The sequence below is a fragment of the Aspergillus sclerotioniger genome (assembly GCF_003184525.1).
Source record: "Aspergillus sclerotioniger CBS 115572 chromosome Unknown BO94scaffold_5, whole genome shotgun sequence".
NCBI classification, from domain to species: Eukaryota; Fungi; Ascomycota; class Eurotiomycetes; order Eurotiales; family Aspergillaceae; genus Aspergillus; species Aspergillus sclerotioniger.
In genome coordinates this window covers 506,790-521,877 of record NW_020290995.1, presented here as the reverse complement: position 1 = coordinate 521,877, position 15,088 = coordinate 506,790, and the positions used below count along the sequence as shown (strand labels likewise).

Below are 15,088 nucleotides of genomic sequence, written 5' to 3'. Positions count from 1 at the left end.
TTCTATCTTGATGACATGAAAAGGTTCCGAGATTTCATATTTCTGAAGCGAGAAAGTGAACAATGACCTAGTTCTCAAACACACTTCGTTATATCCTGTGTCTTGGTTATGGTAGTAAGGGCAAAATCTCATTAGATTGTGATACAACTAGCCAAGAGGAAAACGGAAGATAGGAGAAAAAAAGGGGTGTAGGTTTGGCAACACATTCTGTCCCAAGTAACAGTACGAATCAAAGCTGCCCATGAAATGAAAGGAAAAAAGATACCAGCAGTTCATAATTTGTACTACCAATGAGATTAGAAGATATATCAAAACCTATACACTCCACTCCAGACCTCAGTCTATAACACAATTTCCACTGAAGATAAAGTGGAATTCAATATCAATAGCAATATCAATATCAAGATGGATATCATCACTCATAACCACCAGCTCCTAGATCAAACCTTATACCTTGCCCGAACCGAAAACACAAAACGAAATTACATCTCATCAATAGCGCAGTTGGGATGCATCACATAGACAGTCCGTTGGGATTGCTCATCCTGGATTTCGTCTGCATCCACCAAGCCTTGTCCACGAATAGGCATGAGGATGTTGTCCTGTAGATTATATGTTAGTTGGAGAACATCAAAGGAGACTTGATAGTAATAGAACATACCTTGACCATTCGCTTAACAACCTTCTCGGCCAAAGACCGCTCATTCTGCAAATCATCCTCCGTGTCGATCTCGGACTCGATTTGTTCCAGGTACCAGATGAGGAGATCCTCCTGCTCGACACCCTCGCCGGAGTTGGCCTCATCATCCCTAACACGACGGACCATGAGGTTCAGGATCTTCATGTACTTGTCATACGTGATCTTGGTCCGGACACGTTTGGGCTGTGAAGTTTCGACATCCTCACGCATGGGACTGTCACCTTCACGATCACGATCACCCATTTCGTGGTCCTCTTCATCTGCAGCGCCATCTGCGGCTGCGGCTTCGTCGTCATCGACCTCGACGTCGTCCTTCTCGACCGTGACGATACTCTGTCGAAGAAGATCGTATGCCTCACGGACAAACTTGGGGATGATCTCCTCCACACAATTGGCTTTGGCAACGGCTTCCGAGAGACGAATCAGTGACTCGAGCTGACGGACCGTGATGCGGTACGAAGAGCGGCCCATGCCTCCTTGAGCATCGCTGGCACGGAGCTCCTTGTACTTCTCAACCAGATAAGCCTTGGCCTCCTCGGTGAAGACAGGCTTGAATGTACGGGCAAATCGGATGTAGCGCAGCAATTGCTCGGTGCTGAGCTCGGGGTTAACAGCCTCATCGCGGTTCATGTGAACGTTGACAATGTGATCAGCGAGATTGCGATCGACCGTTTCGTTGGGGTCATCCCGGATGACGAAGAACAAATCGAATCGACTCATAATGGGGGCACTGAAGTTGAGGTTTCCGCGTAGCGTAGACTTAGGGTTGTATCGGCCGCCGATGGGATTGGCGGCGGCGAGAATCGACGCGCGTGCGTTGAGAGTGGTATGAATGCCCGCCTTTGCGATGGAAATCGTCTGCTGTTCCATGGCTTCGTGAATGGCGACCTGGTCGCTGATGTCCATCTTGTCGAATTCGTCGATACAGCAGATACCACCTCCGTTCTAATAGACCATGAGCGTCAGTTTCAGGGAAGCAATCAAGAAGCGAGGTCACCTACAGCCAACATCAAAGCACCGGCTTCAATTGTGAATTCACCCGTCTCGGCGTCCTTGACAACGGATGCGGTCAAACCGGCAGCAGACGAGGCTTTACCACTGGTGTAGACCGCGCGAGGGTGTAACGAGCAGATGTACCTATGATGGCGTAAGTAATGGCATGGCAAACCAATAAGCGATAAAGGCGAGGACTTACTTCAAGAACTGACTCTTACTCGTCGAGGGATCGCCAACAATGCAAATATTGATGTCACCACGAAGCTGGAGGTTCTCTTGCTCCGTGGACTTGCCGACACCACCGATGAGCTGCAGCAGCAGTCCCTTCTTGATCTGCCGGTGACCGTAGATCATGGGGGCGATCGAGTCGATCAAACGAGAGTAGATGTACTCGGAGTGAACAAGATTCTTCAAGTCCTGGACCTCGTACGGAGTCAAACTCTGGAGGAGAGCTTCCTGGGCCTGGTCTTCATTGGATTCAGGGTCCCGGTTTTGGTTCAGGGAAGCCAAGATGTTGTTCGATTGGCCATTAAGCTGCTGGTTGGACTGCTGGCCCGGTGTTGTCGTGTCGGGGGTAACCATGCAAGAAAGGAAGGCCAGTCGGTAGGTCAAGTCTTTAATACCGAGAGCCTTCAGTCCAGTAACTCCACCACCCCCAATATCACTGCCACGGAAAGCACCGTCATCGCGGACCGCCTCTGGTCGCACACCAGGCAGTCCTAATTGACTGACATCCGGTACCACGATCAGAGTACCCGTAAAGATGCACCGTTCACCAGCCTTGGCACGATCAACCATCTCACCACGAAGAATGACATCCATTGTCCGGGGCATGCTGCCCGTTGGGATTTCGTGAGACGACTCCTGTAGCTTCAGCTTTTGCCAATCCACGAACGTGCTCTTGCCGATATCCAACCGCCAACCGGAGCGGTTACCGCAGGTGCTGTTGGGACATTGTGAAGGCTCAGTGTAACGGAAGGTCTGTTCCACGTTGGTGACGACGGCCTTGCACTCCTCGCAAATGAAGGTTCCGAGTGACAGCTCCGGTCGGATTTCGGATGTCCGTGTGACTGTGCCCGAAACAGAGACCAACTTTCCGATTTGCGAGGTGCGAAGTTGGCGCAGTCTGGACACAAGGGGCAGGTTATAGAAAGCCAACGAGAACAGCTTATCTGTCTGTTGGTGTCTGGTCTTCTCACGAATGTTGCGCTCCAATTCCGGGTTGTCGGAGACGCTCGAGTTGCCGGCGATCATCGAGGTGCCGGCTTGGGAGGAAACGCTACCTGTGGCGGTAGCCTGACGGTGGGAGGCAAAGTATTCCGGCTCATACTTGGCGATCAGGTCGTGGAGAGCCTTGGTTAAAAAGGGCTGGAATCGGTAGTATTGGTTGGCAATGGCATCGGCCAGAATGGGGCTGCTCATGGAGGTGAGATGGGTGAAGTCGACATAGAGTGTGGAGAGTTCCCATTTCGCCATGCCCATAATTTGGGCGATGTAGTATTTATCACTTAGGACTTGTGACGACAGCGGGGCCTGTGCCGACGAGGGCGCCTCTTCCTGGTAAGTTTCGAGCAATTCTGCAAAGGCCTGCTGCACTTTCTCGCCTGCGACATCGGTGACCGGAGGTGGACCGGGCAGATAGGGATTGCGTAGTCGGGTAACGGTGGAGGCATTGGAGTCGGCGACTTGGTCATCAGGGAAGCCATGCATGTCACTCATGGGGCCATTGCTTTCCGAGGGTGGCTGTGGTCGTGAGCTGGGGATCTGGTCGGAATGAAGGCGTTGGTTGCCTGTCGTGGAGCCCAGTTCGGACTGCAGGACGGCATCGAAGAGGGAAGACATGGTGAAGGGCGGAGGGCCAGAGCAAGGCCGCGAAGGAGGGAGGGGGGTAGGAACTGGCTGGATGCGATAGGTAAGTGGCAGTATAAGACTTCAATGTATCACCGATCCAAAATGTCGGTCCAAAGGGCCAGCCTCGAGGGGGAGGATAGTGGTTGATAGTTTATTATGGATGGGGGGCAGCGTTGTTGTTGTTGCTGGGGTTTCAATTCTTTTTCGACGAGCTTTGCGTGGGACGCGAATGCTACACGAACGCGTCGGGAAAAGGTTGTTGCGGGACCGACGCGTTAAGTGATTTTGCAAGGGGAAGAGAGCTGGAGAGAACTGGAAAGTGCTTATGTCAGCTGCGTGCCGCGCACGGAACCCGGTGACATCCCCACCGGGCTAGCTGGTTGCGGGCAAAGGTCCTCGAGCCCACACCGGCCCAACCTGGCACCAAGCGGATCCGTCCCAAGGGCAAGCAGAGGGCTTCGTTCCGCAACCAATGGTCGGCGGCGGAGACACTTTTCCCGGAGCCTGCGCAGACGGGCAGCCAATCCGCAGCAAGCGTCAGACCAAATAAACTTTCGGAGTCGGACTAGCGGGGCCTCTTAGTTGTCGTCGACCCCACTACCTCCCATCCCTAATAAGAAGCGGACAGGTCGGGGGCGGTCGTTCTTATGCCATAATAATAATATATGCCAGGCCCGATAGATAAGCAGCAAACTGCTCGCTCTTCCCATGGCTTGACGGACTGACAGGTGGTCCGAGTTGGTTAGTCCCCTTCTGGCCTATTCTGCCATGCTTCCTCCCTGTCCCTCCTGAGGAATTGTCGCATCCTCCAATCGTCCCCATTCGCTGGAGGCTTTTTGTCATCTCACGTCTCCGACATGCAGTCCTAACGAGCTCCGCCCTCGTTTCACCCCGTCAACCGCCCGCCACAATCCCTCCCCCGGTGCCAAAGGAACCCGTCATGTCGGCGGATATGCCTCCTTTGGCTGATCCAGCTACTCTTGATTCCAGCTCGGGGGTACGGGGTACCTCCTCTTCTGAATCTGAACACCAACAACGTGGGTCTCTTACTGCCGTCTTTCTGCTGTTTTGCCCCTGCAGTCGACGAGCTTACCAACATCCTCCCCAGGAACCCCCAGTGACACCCCTCATGTTCCTTTGAGGATTAGACGGCGAAGGCATTTGCCCATGTCGGATGATCAATCCTCCAGGAATCAGATCTTCTATTTTGTCGACTCCAATTCCTCGTCCCGGGAAAAACGGGCTCATGTGATGCGTCACCATGTTCAGGAGAAACGAAGGCAGCGAAAGCCTTCCCACTCTCGAAATGACGGGGACAAGAAGAGTAATCGGCCTCTTCGATACTCCCCATGGCCTCAGAAACGGTCGGATGTGGACAGTAATGATGACTATGAAACGTTCACTCCCCAGGAGGTTCCCAGCGAGGCTCCAGTGAATAGTGATTCCCTGGTAGGTCTCATGGCTTTTGTAGACATTTCGAACCTATTTGGCGGCTGTCCGATCGGTTGGATTGTGTACAACGCTCTCCCCTTTATCAGACTGACATGGTGGTTGTATAGGTCCCCTTTGGTCTCCCTCCTCTGCAATCCCCTCCTCCTTCTGTCGATGATCTCCAGTCGCCTTCACCCGTCACCCTTCTCGATGCCTCCAGAAAGGATCCATTCGACAGCCTGTCAGCGATCTGCTCGAGCGATGACCTTGAGCTAGCCGACTACTGGACTAACCGGCTAACTTACTGGTCCGGACAGAACAAGTATATAAAAGATCTTGTGTTTAAAGCCGCTATGGACCACCCATTGTGCTTTCAAACGGTCATCCTTACGTACTGCGCACGCTGGAAAGCCCAGCTCTACGACCTGAAAAATACCAAGGAAGCCGAGCATCATCTGGGAAAGGCCCTCGAAGGCATCAAGGAAGCCAGAAAAGGAACTTCAGGAGTCGATGAAGACACCCTGGCATTAGCACTCAGTGGCATGTCACTACACGAGGATCGATTTGGTGACAAACAACTCGCCAGGCGATACGAAGACCAGGCCGTTCAAATCCTCCGGTCTCGCTCCGGGCCACCGAGCACGGTCGAAGTTTTCATGCATTATGTGCGATATGTCATGATGCCACCGCCCATGGAAATGAGCGAAGACGGAAAGCAATGGCTCGTCACCTTCCTCCGTGCGGCTGAGGGGCTGATGCGCCAGCATAGCACGGGCCCCTACTTGATGTCTGTTCCCCAGCGACGCACGGCGTTCCAAATGGATAGTCCCTTGTTTCCCTTGCTTTCCAGTGGCCCGAGACCATCCCAAGTGCCGCAGGATGCGCGCATGTATGTTGTGCAAAATGCGCCCACCCAGGAGATCACTCGAACGGCCGCATTGATATACATCACCGCAGCACTGTGGGATCTCCAAGAATCCGCAAGCAAGACTGGACGGTTCCTCAACCATCTCCACCGACTAGTACGAGACCACAAGCTGGACCGATATCCAGCCTGCGAGACATTTATCTGGTTGCTTTTGGAAGAAGGATATACCTCGGACTTGAAGGATCCCGAACGGGGATGGTCAACGGGGGAACTGCTGAAAATGCACAAGCAGCTCCGACCGGACCTTCAGTTCCAATACAACGAGATCCTATACAGCCTACTCATGCTTACATCCCCGATCCGCGGGATCGACGCTTTCGAGCAGGAATTACTCGCTTCTCCTTGAGGCTACGGAAAAAATCGAGATACCCAGCCCTCCCCGTCGATAGTTAGCCAGTGTTTGCGAGCGCGAGTATGTACCATTTCGGGCAGAGCGTACCGTACTTTAGGTACGAATGAAAGTGATTGTTTTTGCGGCTAGCAGCATCATCGTACATTGTCATTGTGGCTACCTGTGTGCTCTGACAATGACCCCGCATTGTGTGTGGTGTGACCCGAGATCGGGGGGGTCTTCTAGAATGACCTGTAGCATCTCTCCACCGCTAGTACTACCCTCTCTCTCTCTCTCTCCCTCTCTCTCACCCTCACACACAATCTTCAGTCCTCGCCACGTAAGCCAACCAATCCAATCCCTCCCTCTATCTACCTACCTACTAGTACCCATTCAAACCACCAAGCATAAGCTAGCAATAAGTACATAGATAACACCAATGACACATACCGACAATCAGAAAAAAAAAAGGCCCAGATTCACTCATTTAACATATGTAACATACCTACCCAAGTATGCATACACAAGCATGCACCACATAGGTAGGATTATACTAGAACACATCACATAATTTTTCTACCTACCGGATATAGTATCCGTCCACATCCCACGGCTTTACCACAACCACTTACCTATTGCATTGGTTTGTCCCCACCACAACAGCAACAACAACAACCCCGTTCCTTGGTGTTGGTGCATGCGATGGATCTTTTTTTTTTTTCGTCACCGATTGTTCTTTCCCCTACATACATACCTAGGTATTATTATTTGAATAAAGTTAGTTTTGGATGAATTGATTATCTACCTGGTGGTGCTGGTGGTGGTAGTATTGATTGCCACCAGTTAGCGTGAATTAATTACCAACCAACCAAGTGTGAACTGAACTAGACTTTACTTGAATTAGAGAATGGCTCGAGAATCAATAATAATGCTGCAACATGGTACTTTTTGCCCATTATGCACGGATGCAGCACCAACGCTACTGCACCTTGCTGTTTTGGGTATTCGCCGAGTCAGCTCGTCAGGTAGGAAACACAAGTACGAGGGGCTGGATTGGGTTAAGCTTATTTGGATGTGAGAGGGGTCGGGGTTTGGTTTGGTTGAAGCTGAAGGAGACAGGAGTAAGTATTGGAGGGTTAGTAATTTAATCTATTATTTTTTGTTTTTAGGTCTGGGTGTCATGTTTTGGATGTGACTTGTGATTTATGGGGTGGGGTGTCAAATCCCGTGGTATGAGGATGAGGATGGGTAATTGGGTATGGGGAGGTATCTATGTGAAGCAGATCCCGGGGGTTGGACTTGGATTTGCTTTGGGCTGGTCGTGGGTTTCTTTGAGGGATAGGGTGGGATGCTGGTACTCTGGTGAGGAGGTAGGAAAGAGGAGAGGAGGGAGGTTGTTGGTGGTTGGATCGCTCGCTCTGAGGAATTCGGCTTGGTGATTCGGGTACAGGGGTGATGCTGGTTGGATTCGTTTCCTGGATAAAATAGCCGTCTTGGGATATTTGTTTTGTAGAGCAGGATGATTCTCGTTTCTCAGTCCAGGTACCCTGGCATATTTCAGAGTACTTATACTCATGGGTATCCTGACTCTCGAGAAATTGAAACTGTCATGAGAACGGTTCCCTTATTATTGAGAAAATATAGATTGAGTTGTCGCATGGCCCAGAACGTGGCGACTATGTGGATCGGATTCAAAAATGGCCTGCGTGGGATTTTGAGGTCACGATAGTATGATTAAGAGTGTAACTCTGGAATTATTATCTTTCATGTCAGGTGATCTGTGTCATCTCTGTTCTTGTTTGCTCCATCTTGATAGAATCATACCAGACGGATTCATTCGATGTGTCAACACATCCATCGTCCTGATTCTGAGCTCGCATGTTTTAAATCGCAATGCTTTGTAAGTTTGTGGGCTTAACATCACTACTATATAGTCATTTGCCACTCAGCATCTTCAAGTACGTGGGTGTCTTTTCCGATATTCACGAGTGCTCATGTTAACGTGACCAACACGTAATCTGGTAGGGCCAGTCTGGACAAGCCTGCCTATCAGGACCTAGTACCAGCACATCCAATTACCGCTGTTGAGCAAGTGATCAGATATAGCTCATGTTAACGCTCTATCTCAGCTCAAGCCGCCGTAAAATTGCTCAGCGACAACGCGCGTCAAGATGCCGACGATACCTATTACAGCATCACGCCTGCAAGATCTCAAGGAATTCATCGACATGTTATGTTTGACGGACTCTGAGCGACAAGCTTCGACAGCAAGCTGTCTGCTGTCAAGCCTTTGTTAAACTCTGTACACCGCCGTGTTGAACTAGACAAGCTAACCTCAAGCCAGTCTAGCTTGTCAAAATTTGCGCGAGAAAAAGGGTTGCCTGGTTGCCGGAGGCCCTCAGATCTGGTACGGGATGGCCCTAGCACGGGGCTGAAGACTGGTTTGATTGCTGCGGGTCCACGGACTAAGGATGAACCTCTGACCCAAGGAAAGGTTCGAAGGAACCAGGACCGGGGGATGTACTGATCATAGATGAACACATTGGACAAGATATACGAATGGTGATTGTGTTCCATAGGTGCGAAGCCTGGGCAAATGCCCGGTGGCGACTTGGCACGTCACTCCCATGGCAGCAAACAGCAAACAGCAAGCAGCGCGGCAAGCAATATGGCTGGATGGATCAGATCACAGGACCTGGCAACTGCGCAATGAAACCGTCGGAGCGTGTCAGTCTTCGTAGTGAAACGCTGGGCTCCATGGGCGAAGTCGCAAGCCAACCATCGGACAGACCCCGACCTTGGCTTAACTGTCAAACTTGAAAATAGAAACTTTTATTAACCGTGCAGGTTGTTATGATGATTAAGGACCTAGGGACTTACTATACTCCGTACTATGATGTGTGTAGCAGTCTAGTACTATGGATAGGATGTGACCTCAGGAACAGTGATCTCATGGCTGCTGTTTGCGTCGGTCGCAACTGCGCCCCTTTGCGAGCCACGGAGAAGCCCGTCGCTGTCCCAGCCACACGGGCTCGTACCTGCAAATTCCTGACCCAAAGCTGAAGGTCGGGTTTGCCACCTCGCTACCGGACACGACGCTCTCCTGCAAGAAGCCATGGGCAGATAGTAGTAATTACCGACATTACGGGGATTTCCACACCAGCACTGCAGGTTTGCCGCAGAATAAAGGAGACCCATACCATAAAATTACAGCATTAATACGGAAACGGTAAGCGAGCGCGAGTCAGAGGCTAGTGGCGCTAGGCCGATCTATTGAACAAGTCATCCACTCCTTATCATCCTCTCCAGCCACATTTCCCGACGCCTCGGAATATTGTTCATGTCCAGGATGTCGGGCCAGGTCAGAAGAGGGGAAGCTTTCCTGCCAGGGTGTGATGGGCAACCCAGTTCGGGCCCAATGGAAAACCTCGCGAGAATTCTCGCGGAGATGATAATGATGATGATGATGATGATGATGATGATGATGGCTGCTGTCTGGCATGATGGCCATCTCATTATGACGAGCAGTGGCTGAAACGGAGCACGATCGTCACTTGCTGTTGATCAACTCAAAAGTCAAAACAAAACTAAGTAGGTATCTAGCTTGCGAAAGCGATCGGAATTCCCCTTACGCAGGCCTTTCCCTCGTCATCGACTGCCCACCCACCCAGACTCGGCGACCCAACGATCGCATCTGAGATCCATGTTTGGCGCGCTGCTGGCTGCGCTTCTCACTCGTCGTGAAAGACCCCCGGGCCACCAAGTGGAGTGCTTGGGATCCCCTCGTGGTGGCACTAGCTTCATCTGCTTCCCCTTCTCAGTTCTCTCCAGTCTTTTCTCCTCTCGTCGTCGTCGTGACCCGAGATTTCCTTCACGCCGAACCCATTTTCATTCCTGGGGAGCCAATTGGCATGCCTTGAACGGTTGCACCCAATCTCGTTTCCCTTTCTTTTCTTCCTTTTTTTTTACGTGGGCAGATCATAACCCAACCACAAAAAAAGGTTCCTCGCTGGTGGCCCCTCTCTCTCTCCTTAAGCTTTGCGCCCCTTGAGTCTATTCTTTACTTTTTCTCTTTTCGTTTAAACAATCCTCCCTCCCCTCCTTTTTTTTTGACCCTTTCCTAATTCCTGTTTGGACACACAAATCTCAATCTCGATCCTGGCTGTTCCCTTGCCTGCATCCTCCCCTCCCCCTCTTTTGCGGTCGGTCGATCGTGCAACATCTGCACACCCTTTGATGCATTGACGTAATAACTACTCTCTCTTCGACTTCATCCACTGCCTGCGCTGCCACAGGGTTGACTCACTGGCATCATGGCTATCCATGATGTCGGCCTGCAAGGCCTTCATCACTTGGCCGGACGTGTAAGTCTCGATGATCGATTCGGTCGCATATATTATCTGCAGCGCATCTCTGACCCTGCCATAGACCAGCAGTGAAGATGTGCAGGGCACTTCCAACTCGGCCTCAGGCCTCGTCTCGACTTTGGTCCCCTCCTTGATCGTGGCCGTGGCCATGGTCGTCGGCTTCATTATCTTGCGACGCAGGGAATTCCGGATGTACATGCCTCGAACCTACCTGGGAGTTCTGCGACCCTCGGAACGGACTCCTGCTTCGCCCACCGGCCTGTGGGATTGGATCCTGCAGATGTACCGGCTGCCCGATGAATATGTTTTGCAACACCACTCCATGGATGCGTACCTGCTATTGCGCTTTCTGAAAATCGTCTCGATGATCTGCTTCGTGGGCGCGTTGATGACCTGGCCCATCTTGTGGCCGATCAATGCCACTGGAGGCGGTGGAAAAAAGCAGATGGATAAACTGAGCATGTCAAACATCACCTCCGATAAATACGCACGCTATTTTGCTCATGCGTTTGTCGCATGGCTGTTTGTCGGCGAGTACACCTGACACCCGGTTTCGACCGCGTCGCTAACAGCCTTTCTAGGGTTCGTCTTCTTCACCATCACTCGCGAGTGCATTTTCTACATCAACCTGCGCCACGCCTATGCTCTCTCTCCGGCATACGCCAGCCGTCTCTCATCCCGTACCGTGCTTTTCACCGCTGTCACGGAAGATTATTTGAATCGCGACAAGATTCGGCAGATGTTCGGACCCGAGAAAGTGAAGACTGTGTGGCTCACGACCAACACCAGCGAACTGGACGACAAGGTTGCTGCGCGCGATGACGCTGCCATGAAGCTTGAGGCTGCGGAAACGAAGCTCATCAAGCTAGCCAATGCCGCGCGGCTCAAGGCCCTGAAGAAGCAAGGAAACACGGAGGATGGCCAGACTGCAGACGACACTCTTTGCAACGATTCTGACGATGAGTCTGGCTCGGTTGCAGCCCGCTGGGTCAGACCCTCTGACCGTCCCACGCACCGTCTCACGATACTTGTCGGCAAGAAGGTGGATACGATCAACTGGGCGAGGTCTGAGATCGAACGTCTTAGTCCGGAGATCGAGGAGCTCCAGGCCAGACATCGGGCTGGTGATGCAGACCTTGTTTCATCGGTTTTTGTTGAGTTCCACCACCAGGTCGATGCCCAGTTGGCTTACCAGTCCGGTTAGCATGCCCGTTCCCCCTCCATATCCCTGCAATGCTAACTTGCACTCAGTGGCCCACAATTCCCCCCTGCGCATGGCGCCTCGTTACATCGGCCTGGAACCCACCCAGGTCATCTGGTCCAACTTGCGTATCAAGTGGTGGGAGCGGCTCATTCGCTACTCTGCGACCATCGCATTTGTCATCGCATTGATTGTTTTCTGGGCTATCCCAACTGCCGTTGTCGGTACTATCTCGAACATCAACTACATTGTCGACAAGGTTCCTTTCCTTGGCTTCATTGAGGACGTTCCAAGCTGGATTCTGGGTGTCATCACGTCCCTACTGCCTACTGTCTTGATGTCCGTGCTCATGGCGTTGCTGCCCATTATCCTCCGATGTAAGTTCGAAAACTAACCCCACGTCTCCCCAAGTCGGGCCCATTCTGATCTTTGGCAGTGGCGGCAAAACTCGGCGGTGCTCCCACCGCGGCCGCGGTGGAGTTGACTACACAGAACTTCTATTTTGCGTTCGAAGTGATCCAGGTCTTCCTGGTTGTCACCCTTGCATCCTCCGCCTCCAGTGTCGTCACCAAGATCATCAACAAGCCCACTTCAGCCGCGTCCCTGCTGGCTCAAAATATCCCCACTGCTTCCAACTTCTACATTTCCTACATTATTCTGCAGGGTTTGTCTTTCAGCGCCGGTGCCTTGCTGCAGATCAGTGGTTTGATCCTCGGGAAGATTCTGGGCAAGCTGCTGGATAGCACGCCGCGGAAGATGTACACTCGCTGGTCCAGCCTTTCTGGTCTCGGCTGGGGAACCGTGTATCCCGTTTTCACTCTTCTCGCAGTCATTGGTAAGAATTACCTGGTAGCCAAGTATATGTGTGGAGTTTGAACAGGCTGACCATTGTCCACGCATGCAGCTATTGTCTATTCGTGTATCGCACCCCTCGTGCTCGGGTTCGCAGCCATCGGTCTTTATCTCTTCTATTTCGCCTACCGGTACAATATGCTCTATGTGACGAATGCCGATATCGACACTCAAGGCAGGGCCTACGTTCAAGCCCTGAAACATCTGACGGTGGGCTGCTATCTCCTGATGGTTTGCCTGATCGGTCTCTTTGCTATCGCAACTGCCGCCAACACAATTGCCCTTGGTCCCTTGATTCTCCTCATCATCCTCCTGATTGTCTGTATCCTCTACCACGTAGCCCTCAACAGCGCACTGGAGCCTCTCATCAATTACCTACCGAAGAACCTGGAAGCGGAAGAAGAAGCCCTGCTGTCTCGGGAAGAGACCAAGTTGAGTCACTCCGGGGAGGCATCGGATGAAGGTCTTGCTGGTGGCTCTGGGGCGCGTGACAGCGGGGTGGCCAATGTCGATTCCGCCGAGAAGGGTCTGACTGTGACCGACACCCCCACGGAGAAGCCCAACTTCCTCCTCCGGTATCTGCGCCCGGACAAGTACGACGGCTACGTGCAGATGCGGCGCCTGGTCCCCAGCGCCCAGGAGACCGCCACCTATTCTGCCGAGGTGGAGCGTGATGCCTACTTCCCTCCTTCCATCAAGGCACAGCCTCCTCTTCTCTGGATTCCTCGGGATGAGCTGGGCGTGAGCCGCCAGGAGATCAAGCACACTTCCCGTGTGATCGAGATCACCGACGAGGATGCCTGGCTTGATGAGAAGAACAACATCCGCTGGGACCAAGACAAGGGTGTTCCTCCTATCTTTTCGGAGAAGATCTACTACTAAGAGATAATTGCATATACCCGGTGAAGACAAACTTCTCACTGACATTTGGATGAGAATTGTGGCCTTGGTGTATGATTCTGGGGGATGTTTTTGTGCTTGATACCCACGGATGACTGGCGGGGTTTCCCACCCCGGTCTGGATCCGAGATAATACGCATGTTCATGTTGTTTAATTCTAATTTATGAGTTGCGAGAGTAATGTTCCTGGCCGGACTGCCTGGGGGTGATGGCATGTCCGCAGCCACACGGCCGTGATGTTATATACGGGACTAAGCCGCTTAATGAAGATATTGTTGGATGAACGAATCATTTAGTGATATCAATTAATGCCCCAAACCTGCTAGACATGTCTTCGTAACTGCGCTTCTGTTCAATGACCATTTGGTGAAACCTGCACCCCTACTTATCCTCCACCCGAAACCCAATAGCCTCCATCCCCTTCCTCACGGCCCCCTGCCTCGCCAACCGATCATACCAGGAAGTCAACTCAGGGAACCGCTCCAAATCCAAGCCATGCACACCCGCCGCCGCGACAAACGGGAAATGCACTAGATCCGCCAGCGTACTATCATCTACCCGTCAACACTCACAACCCATACCTACCCCAACCCAAGGGATCAAATAAATACATACCACTTATCCCCCACCAAAAACCTCTGTTTCGTCTTCTGCAAATATTCCTCCATATGCAGATACAAGCTCAACATCATCCTCACCATGGGGGTGCATGGCTTTCCATCCTCTGAATCCTTCGCTTCCATCCGGCCCAGCAATTGACGTACTCTGTCCCCCACGGCGAGAGATTCCGGGGACCCGTCGGGGTAAGAGAAGCGATGGTGCTCGTCATACTGGGTGAGGAGATAGGATGTGATGGAGCTGAAGTCGTTGAGGACGGTGGTGTGGCCGTTGCGATGGACGTCCGTGAGAAGTAACCGGTCTAGAAAGGTATAGGGTGTGGTGGTGGTGGGCTGGGGGAGGAAGTGGATGTGGTAGGGGAGGCTTTGGTGGTGGTGGCGATGGTTAGGGATGGATGGTGTTGATGGGATGGGTGTGTTTGTTTACGTACCGGAGTTCTTCGAGGAGGATGGCGACGGTGGTCCCCGTGGTTGAACCCTCGGGGGTACTGAGGGTGAGGGAGCTGGGTTGTTCGTTGAAGACGTTCATCTTGGTGGTGATGATGATGGTGGTGGGGACGGTGGCGTCGAGTGGGTTATGATGCCTACACTGGCTTTGTTTGATGGATCGCAGTTCGTATAGATAGGAATACCCCGCAAAGACTGGCTGGCTGGCTGGGCTCTCGTGGGATTGACGTCACGGGGAGATTCCGGTTCCGGTTGGACACAGGTACGTACCGAGTTAGCGCGGAAGGGTGGTACGTGTGACTGTCGATGTGGTTTGATCCCAACATATTGATGTGAATGTTATTGGTTTCCTTGACAACAGAGATTTACAATCCAACTGCCTCCTGAATCATAATACCAATGCTGCTTGACTGTTGTTCATGTCAGCGCAAGTGCCGTGCAGAGCGCCAGAAAGCCGAGGCGCAGGC

At 52.1% G+C, this 15,088-nt stretch overlaps 5 protein-coding genes across 5 annotated transcripts; 2 read left to right on the top strand and 3 right to left on the bottom strand.

The window, feature by feature from the left end:
* Nucleotides 1–253: 253 nt before the first annotated feature.
* Nucleotides 254–3,729, bottom strand: BO94DRAFT_532015 (MCM DNA helicase complex subunit MCM6). Its single transcript, XM_025611028.1, has 4 exons — nucleotides 1,896–3,729; nucleotides 1,702–1,837; nucleotides 662–1,645; nucleotides 254–602 (listed from the first exon to the last, which is right to left on the bottom strand). Exons 1-4 carry the CDS (start codon nucleotides 3,536–3,538, stop codon nucleotides 483–485), a joined length of 2,883 nt encoding a protein of 960 aa, XP_025470814.1. The 5' UTR covers nucleotides 3,539–3,729; the 3' UTR covers nucleotides 254–482.
* A 707-nt stretch (nucleotides 3,730–4,436) lies between these two features.
* BO94DRAFT_532014 (uncharacterized protein) lies at nucleotides 4,437–6,685 on the top strand. Its single transcript, XM_025611027.1, has 3 exons — nucleotides 4,437–4,584; nucleotides 4,656–4,996; nucleotides 5,107–6,685. Exons 1-3 carry the CDS (start codon nucleotides 4,488–4,490, stop codon nucleotides 6,250–6,252), a joined length of 1,584 nt encoding a protein of 527 aa, XP_025470813.1. The 5' UTR covers nucleotides 4,437–4,487; the 3' UTR covers nucleotides 6,253–6,685.
* Nucleotides 6,686–9,448: 2,763 nt separating this feature from the next.
* On the bottom strand, nucleotides 9,449–9,844 carry BO94DRAFT_317917 (uncharacterized protein). Its single transcript, XM_025606882.1, has one exon. The coding sequence runs from the start codon at nucleotides 9,746–9,748 to the stop codon at nucleotides 9,482–9,484; it is 267 nt and encodes an 88-aa protein (XP_025470812.1). The 5' UTR covers nucleotides 9,749–9,844; the 3' UTR covers nucleotides 9,449–9,481.
* Nucleotides 9,845–10,419: 575 nt separating this feature from the next.
* BO94DRAFT_317921 (putative DUF221 domain protein) lies at nucleotides 10,420–13,557 on the top strand. The gene is made up of 6 exons (XM_025606883.1): nucleotides 10,420–10,601; nucleotides 10,666–11,134; nucleotides 11,186–11,803; nucleotides 11,856–12,182; nucleotides 12,242–12,640; nucleotides 12,710–13,557. The coding sequence occupies exons 1-6, from the start codon at nucleotides 10,551–10,553 to the stop codon at nucleotides 13,537–13,539; spliced, it is 2,694 nt and encodes an 897-aa protein (XP_025470811.1). The 5' UTR covers nucleotides 10,420–10,550; the 3' UTR covers nucleotides 13,540–13,557.
* A 381-nt stretch (nucleotides 13,558–13,938) lies between these two features.
* Nucleotides 13,939–15,010, bottom strand: BO94DRAFT_621505 (glutathione S-transferase family protein; the record flags this gene model as incomplete). The annotated part of the gene is made up of 3 exons (XM_025617003.1): nucleotides 14,606–15,010; nucleotides 14,173–14,538; nucleotides 13,939–14,104 (listed from the first exon to the last, which is right to left on the bottom strand). Exons 1-3 carry the CDS (start codon nucleotides 14,701–14,703, stop codon nucleotides 13,939–13,941), a joined length of 630 nt encoding a protein of 209 aa, XP_025470810.1. The 5' UTR covers nucleotides 14,704–15,010.
* Between the last annotated feature and the right edge of the window lie 78 nt (nucleotides 15,011–15,088).

Excerpts from the sequence above, each read along its gene's own strand:
- BO94DRAFT_532015 (XM_025611028.1), bottom strand. The coding sequence starts at position 3,538 with ATGTCTTCCCTCTTCGATGCCGTCCTGCAGTCCGAACTGGGCTCCACG. Across the intron at positions 1,646-1,701 it reads CCGGTGCTTTGATGTTGGCT|AACGGAGGTGGTATCTGCTG; the intron begins GTAGGTGACCTC and ends ATGGTCTATTAG. Across the intron at positions 603-661 it reads TTGTTAAGCGAATGGTCAAG|GACAACATCCTCATGCCTAT; the intron begins GTATGTTCTATT and ends TATAATCTACAG.
- BO94DRAFT_532014 (XM_025611027.1), top strand. The coding sequence starts at position 4,488 with ATGTCGGCGGATATGCCTCCTTTGGCTGATCCAGCTACTCTTGATTCC. Across the intron at positions 4,585-4,655 it reads TGAATCTGAACACCAACAAC|GAACCCCCAGTGACACCCCT; the intron begins GTGGGTCTCTTA and ends CATCCTCCCCAG. Across the intron at positions 4,997-5,106 it reads CAGTGAATAGTGATTCCCTG|GTCCCCTTTGGTCTCCCTCC; the intron begins GTAGGTCTCATG and ends GTGGTTGTATAG.
- BO94DRAFT_317917 (XM_025606882.1), bottom strand. The coding sequence starts at position 9,748 with ATGGCCATCATGCCAGACAGCAGCCATCATCATCATCATCATCATCAT.
- BO94DRAFT_317921 (XM_025606883.1), top strand. The coding sequence starts at position 10,551 with ATGGCTATCCATGATGTCGGCCTGCAAGGCCTTCATCACTTGGCCGGA. Across the intron at positions 11,135-11,185 it reads TGTCGCATGGCTGTTTGTCG|GGTTCGTCTTCTTCACCATC; the intron begins GCGAGTACACCT and ends CAGCCTTTCTAG. Across the intron at positions 11,804-11,855 it reads CCAGTTGGCTTACCAGTCCG|TGGCCCACAATTCCCCCCTG; the intron begins GTTAGCATGCCC and ends ACTTGCACTCAG.